At 41.2% G+C, this 19,831-nt stretch overlaps 1 protein-coding gene across 3 annotated transcripts in view; it reads right to left on the bottom strand.

Moving 5' to 3' along the window:
* The window catches only part of LOC110538555 (nuclear GTPase SLIP-GC), a 35,704-nt gene that overhangs the window by 11,805 nt on the left and 4,068 nt on the right, over nt 1-19,831 (bottom strand). For 2 of the 3 annotated variants that reach the window (XM_036941716.1, XM_036941717.1), the window contains exons 2-17: nt 19,031-19,068; nt 18,740-18,847; nt 18,398-18,503; nt 17,529-17,751; nt 16,776-16,997; nt 16,361-16,576; nt 10,383-10,561; nt 10,201-10,231; nt 9,970-10,071; nt 9,315-9,399; nt 8,600-8,733; nt 8,324-8,503; nt 6,720-6,877; nt 6,526-6,631; nt 2,863-2,971; nt 2,265-2,398 (exon numbers count right to left, since the gene is read on the bottom strand). In XM_036941716.1, coding sequence (XP_036797611.1) covers nt 2,265-2,398; nt 2,863-2,971; nt 6,526-6,631; nt 6,720-6,877; nt 8,324-8,503; nt 8,600-8,733; nt 9,315-9,399; nt 9,970-10,071; nt 10,201-10,231; nt 10,383-10,561; nt 16,361-16,576; nt 16,776-16,997; nt 17,529-17,751; nt 18,398-18,503; nt 18,740-18,847; nt 19,031-19,043 — 2,106 coding nt within the window. In that variant the 5' untranslated portion in view covers nt 19,044-19,068. The remainder of the gene's footprint in view (nt 1-2,264; nt 2,399-2,862; nt 2,972-6,525; nt 6,632-6,719; nt 6,878-8,323; nt 8,504-8,599; nt 8,734-9,314; nt 9,400-9,969; nt 10,072-10,200; nt 10,232-10,382; nt 10,562-16,360; nt 16,577-16,775; nt 16,998-17,528; nt 17,752-18,397; nt 18,504-18,739; nt 18,848-19,030; nt 19,069-19,831) is intronic. The other variant, XM_036941718.1, reaches the window with a different exon arrangement.

Below are 19,831 nucleotides of genomic sequence, written 5' to 3'. Positions count from 1 at the left end.
GAGAGACAGGAAGTTTCTCCAGTGCCTCGACCAGCACAACCGGGGTTGTCTCCACCCGTCCCATCCGTAGAGAATTCCAGTGGGAGAATACAACTGGACCTCTACCTGGCCACTGCACCCAGCTCCCTCGGGAAGGGAGAGAGTGGCCGCCCTCGTCTCCTGTCTCACAGGAATAGCACTGGAGTGGGCAAACACCGTGTGGAGAGAAGGAGACACAGCGTCAGACCACTTCAAGGAGTTCACCCGTCGCTTCCGGGCCGTCTTCGACCATCCACCCGAGGGCAGAGCGGCGGGGGAAAGGCTCTTCCATTTGAGGCAGGGGACGAGGAGCGCCCAGGACTTCGCCCTGGAATTCCGGACCTTGGCCGCAGGAGCAGGCTGGAATGACAGGGCCCTCATCGACCACTATCGATGCAGACTACGAGAGGACGTCCGACGTGAGCTGGCCTGCAGGGATGCCACCATTTCCTTTGACCAACTGGTGGATTTGTCCATCCGGTTGGATAACCTGCTGGTCACCTGTGGACGTCCAGAGGGGGCTCTGTCGGTTCCATCTTCCAGCACCCCAGCTCCGGTGGCCATGGAGTTAGGAGGGGCTGCTCATCGTGAGACTGGAAGAGGAGCCATCACGTGCACTATCTGTGGCCGCAGAGGACACACTGTGCTTTCTTCTCGAAGAAGCTCAGCCCAGCACAACTATGACGTGGGGGACCGGGAGTTGTTGGCTGTGGTTAAAGCATTGAAGGCGTGGAGACATTGGCTTGAGGGGGATAAACAACCTTTTCTCATCTGGACTGACCACCGCAACCTGGAGTACATCCGGGCAGCGAGAAGACTGAATCCTCGTCAGGCAAGGTGGGCCATGTTCCTTACCCGTTTTTTGTTTACCCTATCCTACAGACCAGGTTGCCAGACTCCCATACTCCCGGCCTCCTGCCTGGTAGCGCCGGTCGGGTGGGAGCTGGATGCGGACATTGAGCAGGTGTTGTGTACAGAGCTCGCTCCCCTCCAGTGTCCTGTTGGGCACATGTACTTTCCGTCTGCTGTCCGTGACCAGTTGATCTGGTCACACACGTCTCCCTCCTCTGGTCATCCGGGGATCAGTCGGACGGTGCTCTGTCTGACTGGGAAGTACTGGTGGCCCACTTTCGCTATGGACGTGAGGGTTTATGTCTCATCCTGCTCTGTGTGTGCCCAGTGTACGGGCCAGAGGAGATGTGCTGGGTTTCGGTTGCAGATGTTCTGGATCCTGAAATACTGCCCATCACCGGATCGCCCTGTGCCTCGTCCTCCGGTTCGTCCTCGAGGCCGGTGTCGGCGCGCCGCTAGAGCCGCGCGTCAAGGGTCGGTACTGTCACGACTTCCACCGAAATTGGCTCCTCTCCTTGTTCGGGCGCCGCTCCATTTTTCATATGCCCATTTGTCTTGTCTTGTTCCTTACACACCTGGTTTTCATTTCCCCAATCAATCTACGTGTATTTAACCCTCTGTTTCCCATCATGTATTTGTGTGTAATTGTTTCATGTTATTGTGTTGTTTTATTACGCGCTTTACTTTTGTTATGTTCCGTGTTTTGAGCGTGTTTGATTTATGTAGTGCTCTTGTGTTTTTGGAACGAAAATAAAACTGAACCTGTTTATATTACTTTACCCCTTGACAACAATTTACATTAGGGTTGGATTTGGATTACAATAATGCCAACCTGATACTCTAACACAGGATTGTAATGCCTAGGGATAATTATCTCTACAAAGAAACAGCTGCGTTGATTCACTCTATCCAATCATAGCAGCAAACCGTGAGAGAGACCTGCCCATTATGCAGCACCTCAGGTGTGTTAACATAAGAAAAGACATTGCCAATGTTATGTTGAAAGAACACTTGGCCCCTAAGTCCTTTATGGAGAGGCCACTTGCTGATGTGTTTGATAGTGATCACAAAATTAGAATTGAAACGATGCGCACTTGCATACCAACTCCCACTTTTCAATATTTTACAATTCTAAACCCATTCGCGAGCACCTTGTGTCCCCCGCGGCTTGTTCTGTAACATGATTCGCTATGAAACTCTTACGTGAACTGAACTCTGTTACATTACCTGTTTTCAAAAGTCAAAACAAATTATAAATGCAGGTGAGCTGGTTCTACTCTTTTTGGGAATTATCTGGTGTTTTGTGGTAAACTGAGTGTGTCAAGCATAAGACCTATGGTGCCCATATTAATACTTCAATAATTGAATTGGAACAGTGACATAAAGTATCCTACACTGAGCTTGGTTAGGAGCGTCAGCATCTTCCCCTTAGCATCGTGGAACATGGTGCTCTTTGATGACTCAATGTGACTCTCGAGAATGTCCTGCATTCTCTTTAGGGATCCTTTCCCATGTACATTTGAAGCCTCTAAAAATCAGAGAAAAAAAGTTTACAAAGTAAGTTATATAAAGTTATGGTTATGAGGTCACTGGGTCACTGCTATCCAATGATTGTTAAAGGCATAGTTCAGCCAATTGACACACAGTATTTAGTGTTTTTTCCTTTGACAGCAGTCTATGGACCTTGTATCTGCAATCCACACTTTTGGTTTTGTTAAACTATCAACGGCCAACAAACTATTTAAGCATTTTTTAGACGTAAAACCAATGTCAACCATTTAGCATGTTTAAAATATCAAATCACAATTTGCTGGCAGTGGCTAGTTGAAAAGAACTAAAGTGTGGATTGCATTCACTCCTTGTGCACAGATTATTTTCAGGGTTAAGGAAAAAAATATCTACAATTTGTGGAACTATTGTTTTATGACTGCTATTGACATGCATATTAAAGGGTAATTATAGTGACAGAATGATACTGACAGTTAGACTGACCTGTATAGGAGGGGAGCATGGAGGTCATGATTGACTTGATGAGCGAAGAGTAAATTTCCTTCTTCCTCTGGATGATCTCATGTTTAAGATCTGCCTTCAATTTGTGTTCCTTTTTGACACCAGAAAAAAAATACTATTATGAATATTAGTCTTCTTAACATTACACTTTACTTGACCGCATTTATTGTAAGGTCATAAATAATTACACTGGTGGCAAGCAGAGCAGGGGGGGGGGGGGGGGGGGGAAACATGAATGATTCATGGGGCCCTATCCTGGTAGGGGCCCCTAAATGTTTAGAGAATTATTTGCTTATCATTTTAAAAATGTTAGACAAAAAAAATAGGTGCTGAAAATTAAAAGGTATAACCATAATCAGATCAGGCATCTCTTCTACCCAACCATCCCATTTGTAAGCCCCCCATAATGCACATGGTTTGGTCCATTCTCTAGGAGGAGAAAAAAAATACAGCTGATCTGACAATTGCTCTGGCATGTAGAAAAAATTCAGGGAAAAGTTACTCACTACGATTTTTCCCAGAAAACAAATGAGAAGGATTTGAGTGGTAAGTCAGTGCAGACCACATGCCGAACTGAGCAGCCGAGCTAGCCAATATAGCTAGCTAGATAGCTTGCTAGCTACATGTAGCTGCCTACCGTGGACTCAGTCGGCTTGGTCAGAGCAGTAATTATTAACATGATGATGATGAGCTACCACTACCAGCTATGGCTAGCTAATTAGCTATTATTTAGATATTATAACTGTATTCCCCAATATTTGCGTGATATTTGTTAGCTAGCTAGACTAAAATTAAAACCTAACTTGTAGCCTACCTATCCATACTGTAGATGCTACTAGTACTACTGCTGTAGACACAGATCCCAAAGTGTCTACGACATGAAATTGAAACGTCAGACCTTGGAGGTGAGGCAGTTGTTTTGTAGCAGCAGCATAACTAGACCATTTTTTAATTGTACAGTTAGGCACATGATAACTTTGACACACTAAAATATGTATTATATTTGATATGTATACTATTAAAAAATATATATTTCAGTAGTAGATTTTTTGTACGGTAACCTTTGTAGGAGCGAACATCAAACCTAAAATTCCCTTTGTTTACTCACTTCCTAGTGCCTAGAGAGCCCCAGGTAGGCAGAATCTCAGCAGAAAGCTGTCAGACAGACTCTGATGCAGAGGAGAGCAGGGAGGAGGAAGAAGAGTTAAGGAGTAGCAGCAGTGCCAGTGAAGGAGTGACAGAAGAGATTGAACAAGCAGGTAATAAGGGAAAGGAAGAGTATGGACAGATTCAAAGTGAGGAAGATGAGGTTTTAGAAGATCCAGCACTGTGGTCAGAGAAAGTACGAGACCATGAAAGGGAAGCTATTGTTCGCAGACTAGCCAACAGGTGTGGTGAGGAGACAGAACTGTATAAAATCATGCCCCCAGACTCAGAAGGCAAGCCATTCCCCAACTATTTACAGTACAGTAAGTCAGCAAACGGAAGAGAAAAGGTGCAGAGAGACTGGCTTCTTTATAGTAAGAGTGTAAAGGCATTATATTGCATTCCATGTGTTCTTTTTTCTCACCCAGTTTTCTGATTAGTAAGGATGGCTATAATATATCATCAGTGAAATGGCAGAGAAAGTATGACAAACTGCCAGAGCATGAGGATGGTGTGTCTCACAAGAACTGTTACTGGAAATGGAAAAATCTGCAGCATACCGTTACAACAGATACAGGTATAGACAGTCAGCTGCAGAAACAAATCCAGTCAGAAATGTATAAAAACAGAGACTTCTAGAAAGGATTGTGGATGTGACACTGTACTTCGCATCTAGGAATCTGCCATTCTGGGGGAAATCACTCAATCTTGATGATGTACATAATGGACAGGGAAAGTAAAGGGAGTTCAAGCACACATACTGCAAAAAGAATCCACGGGCCACATACTCACCTTGTTCCTCCTATACTCTTAATCTTGTGGGTGTACATGCAGCTCAGTCGTACCCAAAAATATCAACCTTGTTTTGAGTAAATGGTCTTTCCAATCTGTTCAGTGCCAGCCCAGAGCGATGGGCTATTCTCAAGGAGAAGACTGGCTGCTGTCTTAACCGTCTTTCAGACAAGTCATGGAGTGCGCGTAATGCTGTGGTCCGACCAGTGGCAACTCATTTACCGTCTATCATCAAGGCCCTAGACATGCTTCTTGCTACCGGTAGCCTGACAAACAAAGCCAAATATGAGGCAAAAGGTCTGAAAAGCTACTTCATGTCTTTCAAGGCAATCTTCCTGCTCACTTTCTGGGTAAAATCTTTGCAGTGTATTGAGAATAGAAGCCTAATTCTTCAGTCAGGAAATATTTCTCTGGACACTGGAGCAGCTCACATTAAGACACTACAGGAAGAAATGCAGGCTCTGTGTAAACAATGGGACGCTCTTCTGGCAGAAGCCTCCATGGTGGCAAATGAAATGGTTGTAACTACTCAGTTTCACAGTGAACAGAGGAGCCGCCAGAAAAAAATAAAACGTTTCCCAGATGAGACTGAAGATGACATAGCAAATGAACAGTAAAATGAGTCCTATATCGAAATAACCTGAAAGGCCACTCAGAAAGGAATAAGCCACTGCTCGAAAACCGCCATTGAAAAAGCCAGACTACAGTTTGCAACTGCACATGGGGACAAATATTGTACTTTTTGGAGAAATGTCCTCTGGTCTGATGAAACAAAAATAGAACTGTTTGGCCATGATGACCATCGTTATGTTTGGAGGAAAAAGGGGGAGGCTTGCAAGCCGAAGAACCCCATCCCAACCGTAAAGCACGGGGGTGGCAGCATCATGTTGTGGGGGTGCTTTGCTGCAGGAGGGACTGGTGCACTTCACAAAATAGATAGCACCATGAGGAATGATAATTATTTGGATATTTTGAAGCAACATCTCTAGACATCAGTCAGAAGTTAAAGCTTGGTCGCAAATGGGTCTTGCAAATTGACAATGATCCCAAGCATTCTTCCAAAGTTGTGGCAAAATGGCTTAAGAACAAAGTTAAGGTATTGGAGTGGCCATCACAAATACCTGACCTCAATCTTATAGAAAATGTGTGGGCAGAACTGAAAAAGCGTGTGCGAGCAAGGAGCCCTACAAACCTGACTCAGTTACACCAGCTCTGTCAGGAGGAATGGGCCAAAATTCACCCAACTTATTGTGGGAAGCCTGTGGAAGGCTACCCGAAATGTTTGACCCAAGTTAAACAATTTAAAGGCAATGCTACCAAATACTAATTGAGTGTATGTACATTTCTGACCCACTGGGAATGTGATGAAAGAAATTAAAGGATAAAGGTGGAAACTAGAATCTGTACAATTGTAGTATAGAGCAGCAGAAGCTTATATTTAGTACATTTAATATCACATATTGTTCAGTATGTTATTTTAATCTGAAACATTCTGATTTCTATGTTAGGGGCCCAATATTATTTTTTTCTTCAATTGGCCCCAAAATTCTGTCAACGCCCCTGGTGAATGAATATTAGACAACTTAACATTACACTTTACTAGACCGCCATAATCGGAAGGTAGAGCATAGCACAGTACCATCTATGATACAGCTTCACAGATAACATCCAACCAAATGTAAATAATACAGTTGTATTTCCACAAACCTCAGTTTTGAGGAATGCCAGCCGAGGAAACATGGTTTCTTCATCATGGCTCTCTAAGAGGATGCTGAAACTATCAATCTTTGCAGATATAGATTTCTGAGATTTCCTAGAAGACATGATGATAACCATGTTACTCAAGTGGTGGATCTTTGTCCCAATAAATGTGTCTGGAAGGCACGTAGAAAATCACTTACTTGAATGTTTTTGAAAACATATTTTTAATGGCATCGCACAGAGAGCTGCTCAGTGAAGCGTTCATGTTCGTTTTTACTCCATTTGTTGACCTGCAGAACCCCTGGCCGTTGCATACAGCTCTCAGGGTCTGGTGGTACCCCCCTCCTCCTTTTCCTTTCTGAAAAAACATAAAACATTATCATGATTTTGTCAGATTGGAGTTTTCCTTATTTCATCTTGTTCTAAGAGCAGCTCTTTCCTCCATGGAAAAAACAAATGTGATTGGCTAAGGTTTGGCAAGAAATGCATTCCAAGTAATTCCAAATAAGTTTAGAGAGTTAGGGGTTGGATACGAACCAGGGACCTTAAGTCAGCTTTCATCCAACCAATCACATTTGTTCAAATCCCCAAAAAATTGGCACTTGCTTCGTAAACAACAGGTGTAGACTAAAAGTGAAATGTTTTCAATACAGAGAGAGATCAAATAAATAATAGAAACATAATAACACAAGGAATAAATACACAACAATTAATGATAACTTTGCTATATACGCAGGGTACCAGAACAAAGTCAATGTGCAGGGGTACAAGGCAATTGAGGTATATATGTACATATAGGTTGGGATAAAGTGACTAGGCAACAGGATAGATAATAAACAGTAACAGCAGCGTATGTTATGAGTCAAAAGAGTTAGAGCAAAAAGGGTCAGTGCAGATAGTCCGGCTAGCTATTGGTTAACTATTTAGCAGACTAACAGTCTAGCACACTATTGACCTTGAGAAAGAGCTGTGTTTATAACAGGGTTTAAAAAATTACACTCAGAACAAGATTGAATCAACTGGGCTCAGAACAAGATTGAATAAACAGTGCTCAGATCAGTGGAGACTCCATCATTGAGCACCACACTTTTAGGTAAAAAAGGTTTTTGGAGGCTTGCCTCTTTTGTTTGTTATTTTGGCATTAATACGTGTCACATCGCAGTTTGCAAACAATGTAAAAACATTAAATTGAGTTAATAAAGCCGCATCCAAACATGGTCTCTTTTTGCCTTCTGCCTAAATGACTACAGACCCGTAGCACTCACGTTCGTAGCTATGAAGTGCTTTGAAAGGCTGGTAATGGCTCACATCAACACCATTATCCCAGAAACCCTAGACCCACTCCAATTTGCATACCGCCCAAACAGATCCACAGATGATGCAATCTCTATTGCACTCCACACTGCCCTTTCCCACCTGGACAAAAGGAACACCTATGTGTTCCTCAACACTGGAGCTCCCCAGGGGTGCGTGCTCAGTCCCCTCCTGTACTCCCTGTTCACCCACGACTGCATGGCCAGGCACGACTCCAACACCATCATTAAGTTTGCTGACGACATAACAGTGGTAGATCACCGACAACAACGAGACAGCCTATAGGGAGGAGCTCAGAGACCTGACCAGGCGGTAAGATATATTTTATGTGTAGTAGCTTTGCTGGCATGCATCCCACTTTTTTTCTTTGTTTGCCCCACCAAGATTTACATGCTAAAATTGCCACTGGCTCAGATTAAGTTTGAAGAAGTAAAACTCCATTGAACCCTGCTAGAACCTTATGGCCCAGCATAAGGTACAATTGACTTACTGGTGCTATCACTTCCTCCTTGGCTCTTGTCACACATGTCTTCTCTGACTCTAGCACTCCGGCTGAAAGGCACTTGTCAAACTCCATGTGAATGTCTGACATGAACTGGTCAATTTTTTGGAGCTCATCTTCCAGCATTTGTTCTAGAAGCTTGTGCAATTTTTCTTTTTCGGTCTCCATCTTAAACACAACAGAGAACAACCAACCCGTAAACATATTGAGATGGATCAAGGGTACAATCATTTAAAAAAAAGGCTAATGCATTAAAGGCAATACCGATTTGGTGATCCCATGGTTTACCACGTGGACCAGGGAGAGGATCCCATAGGCTCCAATCACATAGTCTCTCATCACTTTTTCTGACCGTTGGTCGTTCAAGCTTTTCAGCAGAGCTCTCAGCTCAGGTATCTCTGAAAATGAGATGCATTTTGTCATTTTTCTGTTAATGTACAGTAATCTTTAGGTCAACAATCATTGTTTGAGCAAAGAAAGTTGTTGTTAGATTCATATTCAGGTTTAGTATATGACTTTAGAACAATTTATAATAACAGCCCCAACTCCAATAGATTAGGTGCAAAGAGATGGTATTTGCAAATTGTGCCGGGCACTTGTTCTACTTTCGGGTCTTGTTTAACTTTTTTTTACCTTTACCATACCCTGACACTTACCCTAATACACATTCATTATACAGTACCTAACCTTTCAAGGTTCTTGTGTCCTAGAAGTCAGTTTGCCAAAAAAACATTGCATGTAAATGTTTTTTTTTAAGTTGTATTTCAATGTTTTGCTAAAATGTATGTGAAGTTTTAAAATATATATATATTTGCAGTTTTTTTTTTTGCTGTTTGCAACAAACAATCTGTTTGCACGTATTCCTACTGGAGGTACCCTAACACTTACCCTAATACACGTTCATTATACAGTACCTAACAATCTGTTTGCACCTATTCCTATTGGAGGTTTTGTTGCACAATAACGCAAGTGATCATACCTGTCTCTTCTTGTCTCAGAATGCAGTTGTTATCCTTCTGGAATTCTTGAGAACTAACTGTAAACACCTGCATTTCATCAATAGCCTGAATGTATGTGACAAAAGATGACAAAAGAAAAACAATACATCAATATAATTATCAATCAATCATCAGTCAATCATTGCTGAAGTAGCTATACTGGTTGTTTTGGAGTTACTTCAGGGACATTTCCAAGTTTTTGAAGAATACAAAATTCCATTTCCCTATTCAATGAACTTCCGGTCTAAGAACGCTAATGCCATTTTAATGGATGTTATATTATTCTAATTCAAGGGAACAGCTTTGTCTTGACAGAAAATGTCATTCTAACACGACCATGTTGCCATGAACTATCAGTTCATTAGCATTTTTCTCATTTCATGTCTAAATCATCTTAAAGTAACTTTATTGAGCTACACAAGCAATTTGAGACGCTTTGGGATGCTTTGGACATAGAACGCAAAACAATGCATTGATTTTTGGACACAAAAGCTAAAAAGTTTGCATGTGGAGACAGTAGCTAGGTAAACAAAATAAAAGCATGGATTGCTGTCTTACCTCGTCCATACACTGCAGGGAAAGAAACTCTTTATAGTTTCTTATTTGGTTAAGAAAATAGAAAATAAAACATCTTACTTCATACGGGTTGCTGTAATTCTCTTGAATTTCCATCTTGGCTTGTTGATTTCGGTGCAATATGCATGCACGTTTCTGCTCCTCTGAATAGTTAGAAGAGTCCTAATTGCATGTGAAATAAGAGGAGACCATGGTTGATAACCATGCAGTGACATATTTGAGTCTCTATAAACCAACTATTTGTTTATAGTTCTGTAAACAAAGTATTTCTTATATTTTGTGTAGCTGTACCTCTATGTGAAGGTCTTCATCGTCCATTTCACTGAAATTGGAATTTGTTCTTTATTAGTGATGTATAAGCAGTGAAAATATATATATATCTGGGTAGGTAATTGTAAACAAATATTTGTTCAGTAATCGCAATATATGAAACTGTTAAAGCAGTAACAGAATTTGAGTTTAAAATGTCTCACAGCATATAATTGTCTGGGTTGATGTCGTCCGTCTTAGTACAGATGAAGGTGATGTTCTGACACTGTCCACCAGGACCCATATTACTGATGCTGTTGTCCAGTATATTCCATGCATCACTGTCAGCCGCGGCCCGGTCAATGTCAGCCACGACCCACACAGAGGAGCACTTAGTAATGTACTATAAAAAAAAAAACATGGTGTTCAGAAATGTTATTTAGAATGTTAAAACAAAAATTGTAACAGGTGAGGTAAAATAAAACATTGGACATAGTGTAAAATATTTGAAGCCATAATCAACATTTCACTCATCATTCAAGCTGATTTTTTTTTTTGTAAATGATGAGTTGAATGGCAGTGGTTCTAATGCTGGAATTCAATCTAACCCGCTGTAGTAATGCTTACAGTGCCGTTATTTGGAGAGAAAAAATGGCTGCACTCACAGACACACACACACACTTCTTTGAAGTAGGTTTTTATTGCCCTAATGAAAATGTAGTTAATAAACTACATTTTACCTACTGAATACCTACTGTATTCATGTTATCTGATGAAATTGCTTGACAATGAAATTGCTGTACAATGCACATTAATGTCATAAATTAACACTGCAGAGCTCTTCGTCTCCTATGCCGTGCCTTGATTGTATTAATGTTGATGATATCTGGAAATGTGCATGTACATCCTGGCCCATCTACTGTTGCTAGCCCCAATTCTGCCTTGTGCTCTGATATCTGCTTCACTGATATCTGCTCCCGTAAAAGCCTGGGGTTTCTGCACATTAACACTAGAAGCTTATTACCTGAAATTGATCAATTTAAAGTGTGGGATCACAGCTCCAATCCAGATGTGTTGGTCATTACTGAGACGTGGTTAAGGAAGAGTGTTTTGAATACTGATGTTAACCTTTCTGGTTATAACCTCTTTCGGCAAGACAGATCTTCCAAAGGTGGGGGAGTGTCAATCTTTACCAAGGATCACCTTCAGTGCTCGGTTGTCTCCACCAAGTCTGTCCCCAAACAATTTGATTTGCTGGTTTTAGGTATTGAACTTTCAAATAGCTCTTTATTGAGTGTTGCTGTGTGCTATCATCCTCCATCAGCACTGGCCTGTACCCTACCTGCCCTAAAGCTCTCTCCTGGCCCCGTACACCAATTCTGAATGTGTCCTGCTAGTTGACCTAAACTGGGACATGCTTAAACCACCTGACCAAGTCCTAAAACAATGGGACTCCCTAAATCTTTCTCAGATTATCACCAATCCCACAAGGTATGGCTCCAAGGCTACTCTCCTCGATGTTATCCTCACAAATAATCCTGATGGGTATAAGTCTGGTGTTTTCTGTAATGACCTTAGTGATCACTGTTTTACAGCCTGTGTTCGTAATGGCTGTTCAGTGAAACGACCTGTCCTGATTTGTCATAGACGCTCGCTAAAAAACTTTGAGCAAGCCTTCCTTCATAAACTGGCCTCTGTAAAATGGTATAGAATCAGGTTGATCCCCTGTGTTGAAGACGCTTGGACATCCTTTTTTTATATTTTCAGTGGTATTGTTAACAAACACGCCCCCATAAAGAAAATTAGAATAAAAAACAGGTTCAGCCCCTGGTTCGACCGTGATCTTGCAGAGTTACTAAACCTCAACAATTGCATTTGGCGAAAGGCTCAGCACACGCACACGCTGACTGGCTCTCATTCAGGCAAATTAGAAATAAGTGCACTTGGGCTATCCGGAAGGCCAAGGTTAGTTACTTTAAGAAGCAGTTCTCTCTCTGTGGGTCTAACCCCAAGAAGTTCTGGAAACCGGTTAAAGACCTGGAGAATAAACCCTCCTCCTCACAGCTGCCCATGTCCCTTAATGTTGATGATGTGGTTGTTACTGACAAGAAGCACATGGCTGTGCTCTTTAATCACAAATTAATTAAGTCAGGATTCCTATTTGACTCAGCCATGCCTCCTTGCCGTCCAACATTTCCTCATCTCCCACCCCTTCTAATACGACTATCCCTGATGCTTCTCCCTCTTTTTACCCTGCCAAGCTACAAAGTTTCTCCCTGCAGGCAGTCACTGAGTCTGAGGTGCTAGAGGAGCTCCTGAAACTTGACACCAAAAAAACATCTGGGTCAGATGGTTTAGACCCTTTCTTCTTCAAGGTTGTTGCCCCTATCATTGCCAAGCCTATCTCTGACGTTTTTAACCTTTCTGGGTAAGTTCCCATTGCTTGGAAGGCAGCCATGGTTCGTCCTTTATTTATAACTGTTATAGGCCTATTTCTATTTCACCCTGTTTATGAAAAGTGTTGGAAAATTTTGTCAATAATCAACTGACTGTCTTTCTTGATGTCTATAGTATTCTCTCTGGTATGCAATCTGGTTTCCGCTCAGGTTATGCATGTGTCACTGCAACCTTAAAGGTCCTCAATGATGTCACCATTGCCCTTGATTCTAAGCAATGTTGTGCTGCTCTTTTTATTGACTTGGACAAAGCTTTTGATACAGTGGACAATTCCATTCTTGTGGGCCGGCTAAGGAGTATTGGTGTCTCTGAGGGGTCTTTGGCCTGGTTTGGCCACTCTCTCAGAGTGCAGTGTATAATGTCAGAAAATCTGTTGTCTCAGCCACAGCCTGTCACCAAGGGAGTACCCCAAGGCTCAATCCTAGGTCCAACGCTCTTCTCAATTTACATCAACAACATAGCTCAGGCAGTAGGAACCTCTGTCATCCATTTATATGCAGATTATACAGTGTTATACTCAGCTGGCCCCTCCCCGGATTTTGTGTTAAATGCTCTACATCAAAGCTTTCTTAGTGTCCAACAAACTTTCTCTACCCTTAACCTTGTTCTGTACACCTCCAAAACAACGGTAATGTGGTTCAGCAAGAAGAATGCCCTTCTCCCCACAGGTGTGATTACTACCTCTGAGGGTTTAGAGTTTGAGGTAATCACCTCATACAAGTACTTGGGGGTATGGCTAGACAGTACACTGTCCTTCTCTCAGCACATATCAAAGCTGCAGGCTAAAGGTAAATCTAGACTCGGTTTCCTACATCGTAAGCGCTCCTCTTTCACCCCAGCTGCCAAACTAACCCTGATTCAGATGACCATCCTACCCATGCTAGATTATGGAGACATAATTAGATTATAGATTTGCAGGTAAGGGTGCTCTCGAGTGACTAGATGTTCTTTACCATTCGGCCATCAGATTTGCCACCAATGCTCCTTATACAGTGCCTTGCGAAAGTATTCGGCCCCCTTGAACTTTGCGACCTTTTGCCACATTTCAGGCTTCAAACATAAAGATATAAAACTGTATTTTTTGTGAAGAATCAACAACAAGTGGAGCACAATCATGAAGTGGAACGACATTTATTGGATATTTCAAACTTTTTTAACAAATCAAAAACTGAAAAATTGGGCGTGAAAATTATTCAGCCCCTTTACTTTCAGTGCAGCAAACTCTCTCCAGAAGTTCAGTGAGGATCTCTGAATGATCCAATGTTGACCTAAATGACTAATGATGATAAATACAATCCACCTGTGTGTAATCAAGTCTCCGTATAAATGCACCTGCACTGTGATAGTCTCAGAGGTCCGTTAAAAGCGCAGAGAGCATCATGAAGAACAAGGAACACACCAGGCAGGTCCGAGATACTGTTGTGAAGAAGTTTAAAGCCGGATTTGGATACAAAAAGATTTCCCAAGCTTTAAACATCCCAAGGAGCACTGTGCAAGCGATAATATTGAAATGGAAGGAGTATCAGACCACTGCAAATCTACCAAGACCTGGCCGTCCCTCTAAACTTTCAGCTCATACAAGGAGAAGACTGATCAGAGATGCAGCCAAGAGGCCCATGATCACTCTGGATGAACTGCAGAGATCTACAGCTGAGGTGGGAGACTCTGTCCATAGGACAACAATCAGTCGTATATTGCACAAATCTGGCCTTTATGGAAGAGTGGCAAGAAGAGAGCCATTTCTTAAAGATATCCATAAAAAGTGTTGTTTAAAGTTTGCCACAAGCCACCTGGGAGACACACCAAACATGTGGAAGATTGTGCTCTGGTCAGATGAAACCAAAATTGAACTTTTTGGCAACAATGCAAAACGTTATGTTTGGCGTAAAAGCAACACAGCTGAACACACCATCCCCACTGTCAAACATGATGGTGGCAGCATCATGGTTTGGGCCTGCTTTTCTTCAGCAGGGACAGGGAAGATGGTTAAAATTGATGGGGATGGAGCCAAATACAGGACCATTCTGGAAGAAAACCTGATGGAGTCTGCAAAAGACCTGAGACTGGGACGAAGATTTGTCTTCCAACAAGACAATGATCCAAAACATAAAGCAAAATCTACAATGGAATGGTTAAAAAATAAACATATCCAGGTGTTAGAATGGCCAAGTCAAAGTCCAGACCTGAATCCAATCGAGAATCTGTGGAAAGAACTGAAAACTGCTGTTCACAAATGCTCTCCATCCAACCTCACTGAGGGTAATTTTGCACGCCCAATTTTTCAGTTTTTGATTTGTTAAAAAAGTTTGAAATATCCAATAAATGTCGTTCCACTTCATGATTGTGTCCCGCTTGTTGTTGATTCTTCACAAAAAAATACAGTTTTATGTCTTTATGTTTGAAGCCTGAAATGTGGCAAAAGGTCGCAAAGTTCAAGGGGGCCGAATACTTTCGCAAGGCACTGTAGCACACATCACTACACTCTATACTCCTCTGTCATCTGGTCATCTCTATATACCCATCGCAAGACCCACTGGTTGATGCATATTTATAAAACCCTCTTAGGCCTCACTCCCCCCTATCTGAGATATCTACTGCAGCCCTCATCCTCGACATACAACACCCGTTCTGCCATTCACATTCTGTTAAAGGTCCCTGAAGCACACACATCCCTGGGTCACTCATATTTTCAGTTCGCTGCAGCTAGCGACTGGAACGAGCTGCAACAAACACTCAAACTGGACAGTTTTATCTCAATCTCTTCATTCAAAGACTCAATCATGGACACTCTTACTGACAGTTGTGGCTGCTTTGCGTGATGTATTGTTGTCTCTACCTTCTTGCCCTTTGTGCTGTTGTCTGTGACCAATAATGCTTGAACCATGTTTTGTGCTGCTACCATGTTGTGTTGCTACCATGTTGTTTTCATGTTGTGTTGCTACAATCCTGTGTTGTCGTCTTAAGTCTCTCTTTATGTAGTGTTGTGTTGTCTCTCTTGTCGAGATGTGTGTTTTGTCCTATATTTCTGTGTTATCTTTTTTTTTAAATCCCAGCCCCGTCCCCGCAGGTCTTTTGCCTTTTGGTAGGCCGTCATAACTGACTTACCTAGTTAAATTAAGGTTAAAAAATATAAAAATTAACAATACACATGTCTTAAATGCATAATTTAGCTTGAATGCAAAAAGTACTAAAATGTATTCTTAAAATAAATAGTTTCTTCTTTTTGCTTTTTGGGGTTCTGCATAAGCAAAAAAGAACTCCATACCTACTGTAAACTCTGGTGGTGGATCTTTGATGTTAAGGTGCTATTTTACTTCAACTGTTCCTGGGGCCCTTGTTATGGTCAAGGGCATCAGGAACTTTACCCGGTACCAGGACAGTTTAGCCAAAACCTGTTTGCCTCTGCCAGGAGGTTAAAACTTAGATGCAAGTGGATCCCAGCAAGACAATGACCCCAAGCACAAATCAAAATCCACAATGAAATTGTTAATAAAACATTTTTTTGGTGAAAATTAATATTAGTTTTAAATAAACTTTTTGAAGGTACATTTCTTTGCTTTTATTTTGAAAAACATGCCCTGACAATATACAATATAGAATTGACTTTTTGGTAAGGAAGGCTTAACCAAAACCATCCTCTGATTAAACCAAATAAATACCACACACTACAGCGTACCTTCAGGTTCAATTAAATTGAGACCTACTGTAAATGCATTCAGAAATGATCACAAAAGTAAAAGATTACCGATTCCCACATCTCATCTCTGGCCTTGTTGCAGTCTCCAGTTCCTGGAAGATCCACCAGCACAATGTGTTCCAGAAGATCCTTGGAGTTTGGCATCTTGATGGTCACATACTTCACAAGTGGCCAGTAGTGTATCTGAGATGATTTAGATTGTTTCCCATGTATCTTTCTTTTGCTTCGTATGTAGCAGGCGATCTCTGTAGAGAACTTTGTGGCCTGTCAAATGATTTAATATTATTCTCAAGTCACACTCGACCCTTTTACAACATTCTGGTATATTTAAAATAATTGATGGCTATTATGCATTTCATGTTGTTTGTCATGATGTCCGTGAAGTTCAGGGTTTTCAAATGGGAACATATTGGACCTCAGACAGCAAAAAAAAACTGTATAAAAGAGGCTTAAAACGACTTACTGTGTCAAATGACAGGATTTTCCTAGTTGATGAGAGAAACTCTGGGATGTCGCTGAATGTCTCTGACTCCAGTGACTTCAGTTCATCAAAGCTTTTCCCGACTGCATCTTCTCCGTACAATGCCTGGATTTTACTGTTCGCCATATTCACCATCCTTTTATCTTTCTCCTCACCATCCATTTCTTTAATTTTCAAAAGTGATTCCAGCTCCTTCTCCCATTCCTAAAAAAAGTCAAACATTATTATTTTACTGAATATATTATATATTTATATGATGGATCAAATGTTTCATATTATAATAAATAAATGCTAAATACTTTGTTGAGGGAAATGTACTTGATTCAACTGTGATATGTTGTTGTCTCACCTAACTATCTTAAGATTAATGCACTAATTGTAAGTCGCTCTGTATAATAAAATCAGCTAAATCAGGTTTCCCAAACTCGGTCCTGGGTCCAACCCTGCATGCACGTTTCGTTTTTTGCCGTAGCACTACACAGCTGAATCAAATAACCAGCACATCCTCAAGCAATCATTAATTGAATCAGCTATGTAGTGCTATGGAAACAAACAAAACGTGCATCCAGGCCGGGGGGGGGGGGGGGGGGGGGGGGCTCTGAGCTAAATAACAAACATGTTAATGTGATCATATCAGCATGGTGTCAGGACAAAACATGGTGTCTAAGTGACTTCAACTGGTCTTCAAAATTTCACAAATTATATCTTGAGGTTTATCAACATTGCTAAAATCACCTCTTTAGAAATGAAGTCAATCTCTGCCACGTAGTTGGAGTCAGTCATATTGGCCTCCACCTGGATGATGACTGATGTGCATGCACCAACAGTCCCGGAGGGCAGCAAGGTATTCACCCCCAAAATGGCATTCATCAGTGAGCTCTTACCAGCTCCTGACCTCCCAAATACACCAACAACAACTTTGTCGTCAATAACAGCCTCCAAAGCTGAGATTTTTTCCCTGTTAACAGTGAACCACAGAAAAGCAATGTCACACTAAAAATGCAATTCATTGACTTGAGGTCTATCTATACATAAACAGTAGAAAGCACAGAGGTATACTGCATAGTGGAATAGAGGAGTTAGCAAGCTAACTTTGGTCAACTCTGAATTCAAATTGGGATAACCGTTGACACTGTGGCTCACCTTTTAGCCAGGTATGTTTCTATGACAATGAATCCTAAAGTTCTTACAGTACCTGCTCTGGGGCAGGCTAACTCCAATGTATGCTAAATAAAGGTTCTGAGGATAGAGTTAAATTTTTCACCGGAACAGTCCTGACTTAAATTTGCTTGAAAATCAGAGACATGATTTGAATACTGTTGTCCATCAATGATTCCCAACTGAATTTACTGAGCTTGAGGAATTTTCTATATTTTTTCCTTTCACTTTGAACATAAGAGTAGGTTGTGTAGATCGGTAGGAAAACAAATCACATGTAATCACCTTTTAGATTTCATTTTAAGGTAGCAAAATGCGAAAACTTTGAGGTGTGTAGACTTTCACTAGGCACTGTATGTATTTTCTTGAAGAATGAATGGCAATATAATTCATTTAAATGGCAAAAATTGATGTACCAACCTTTTGAAGAATACAAGTACACTTACCTTAAATAACCAATGAAATCCGTGTTTGCATATGGAGGTGACACCTTGTCTAGCCCGCTAAGGACTTTTCCAATGCCCTCTTTGGCCACTTTGATGACATCCATCTCTACACACACACACACACACACACACACACACACACACACACACACACACACACACACACACACACACACACACACACACACACACACACACACACACACACACACACACACACACACACGAGGTGGACAAACAATGAGTTTACAATGTAATAATTGTATTACGCTGTGGTATAATTTTTAACATCAGGTTTACTGTTTATTTCTTAAAGTAGCTATTATAACGTATATATCTTACCGAGGGTAGGTGTTGCTGCAGTTCCCTTTGCTATGGCACAAAGGCGTTTATTACCTTCCCTGCCCTGATCATTTGAAGTAGAGGGGTCATCAGACCCTCTTTTGTGGCCTGAGAGAGAATCACAATCACTCAATGTTCAAGCAGATCCATTATCTGTTCAAGAAGTCAGTATTTCCTTCATGGTAGGCTGTATACCATTTATGTAAATATAATATACATTGGACAACAAGAAGTTATTATAGACATATTAATATTCAACTGAAGTAATGTGCGTCTTAGAATTTCATGTACCTTGGGAAGGCATGATTTGACACCGTCCGGGGCTTAGACTGAAAAATAAAAAAGAAATTCACTGATTATGGTGATGAAAACAGAGATAATAAATTCACTGATTATGGTGATGAAAACAGAGATAATAAATTCTAATCCCACAGAAAACGTATTATCACAGGAAACAGTCATTATCTGATTTCAGTGGAGGGTCCTTAGAGGAGGACCATCCTACTCAGTGATTTTCAGAAAAAATGTAATGTTAAAAGAGTTATCCTTTTTAGATAGAACTATACTAAATATATTCACGTCATCAAGTACCAGATTATAACACGCTGTTTTGCAGTGAAGGTCTACAGTAGTATCAATGACACACTCTAGAATAGCACAATAGTGTAGCCAGAGGAAAGCTATTCCCCACCCTCCTCTGGCTACATTAACTTCAATACAAAACCTAGGATGCTCGTAGGCCTTACCCGCTTCCATAGACCACATGGTAATTATGACCACTTCCAGAGGACGTCCTCCAACCATTCAAAGCTTTAGCAATATGAACTGACATGTTGTCCATCCAATCATAGGATTAGGATCAGAAAACAAACCTAGTGTGGTGTATTGGGGTATTGCCACATATTTTGATAAAATATTGAATTTGGCCTTCTCTACTATAGCCCGTAGAAACGTATTGAATAACTCATTCATAAACGGGGGAAAAAACAGGCGAAAAATAAATCATCAATCATCTGGGTTTTTTAAGTGTCTGTCCTATATATAGGAGATATAAGAAAACTCGGGGAATATACAGTACCAGTCAATAGTTTG

This window comes from Oncorhynchus mykiss, chromosome 13 (assembly GCF_013265735.2).
Source record: "Oncorhynchus mykiss isolate Arlee chromosome 13, USDA_OmykA_1.1, whole genome shotgun sequence".
In the NCBI taxonomy this organism is placed as follows: domain Eukaryota; kingdom Metazoa; phylum Chordata; class Actinopteri; order Salmoniformes; family Salmonidae; genus Oncorhynchus; species Oncorhynchus mykiss.
Note: the sequence above shows the minus strand (reverse complement) of the source record. Positions and strands in the feature narration are given on the sequence as shown.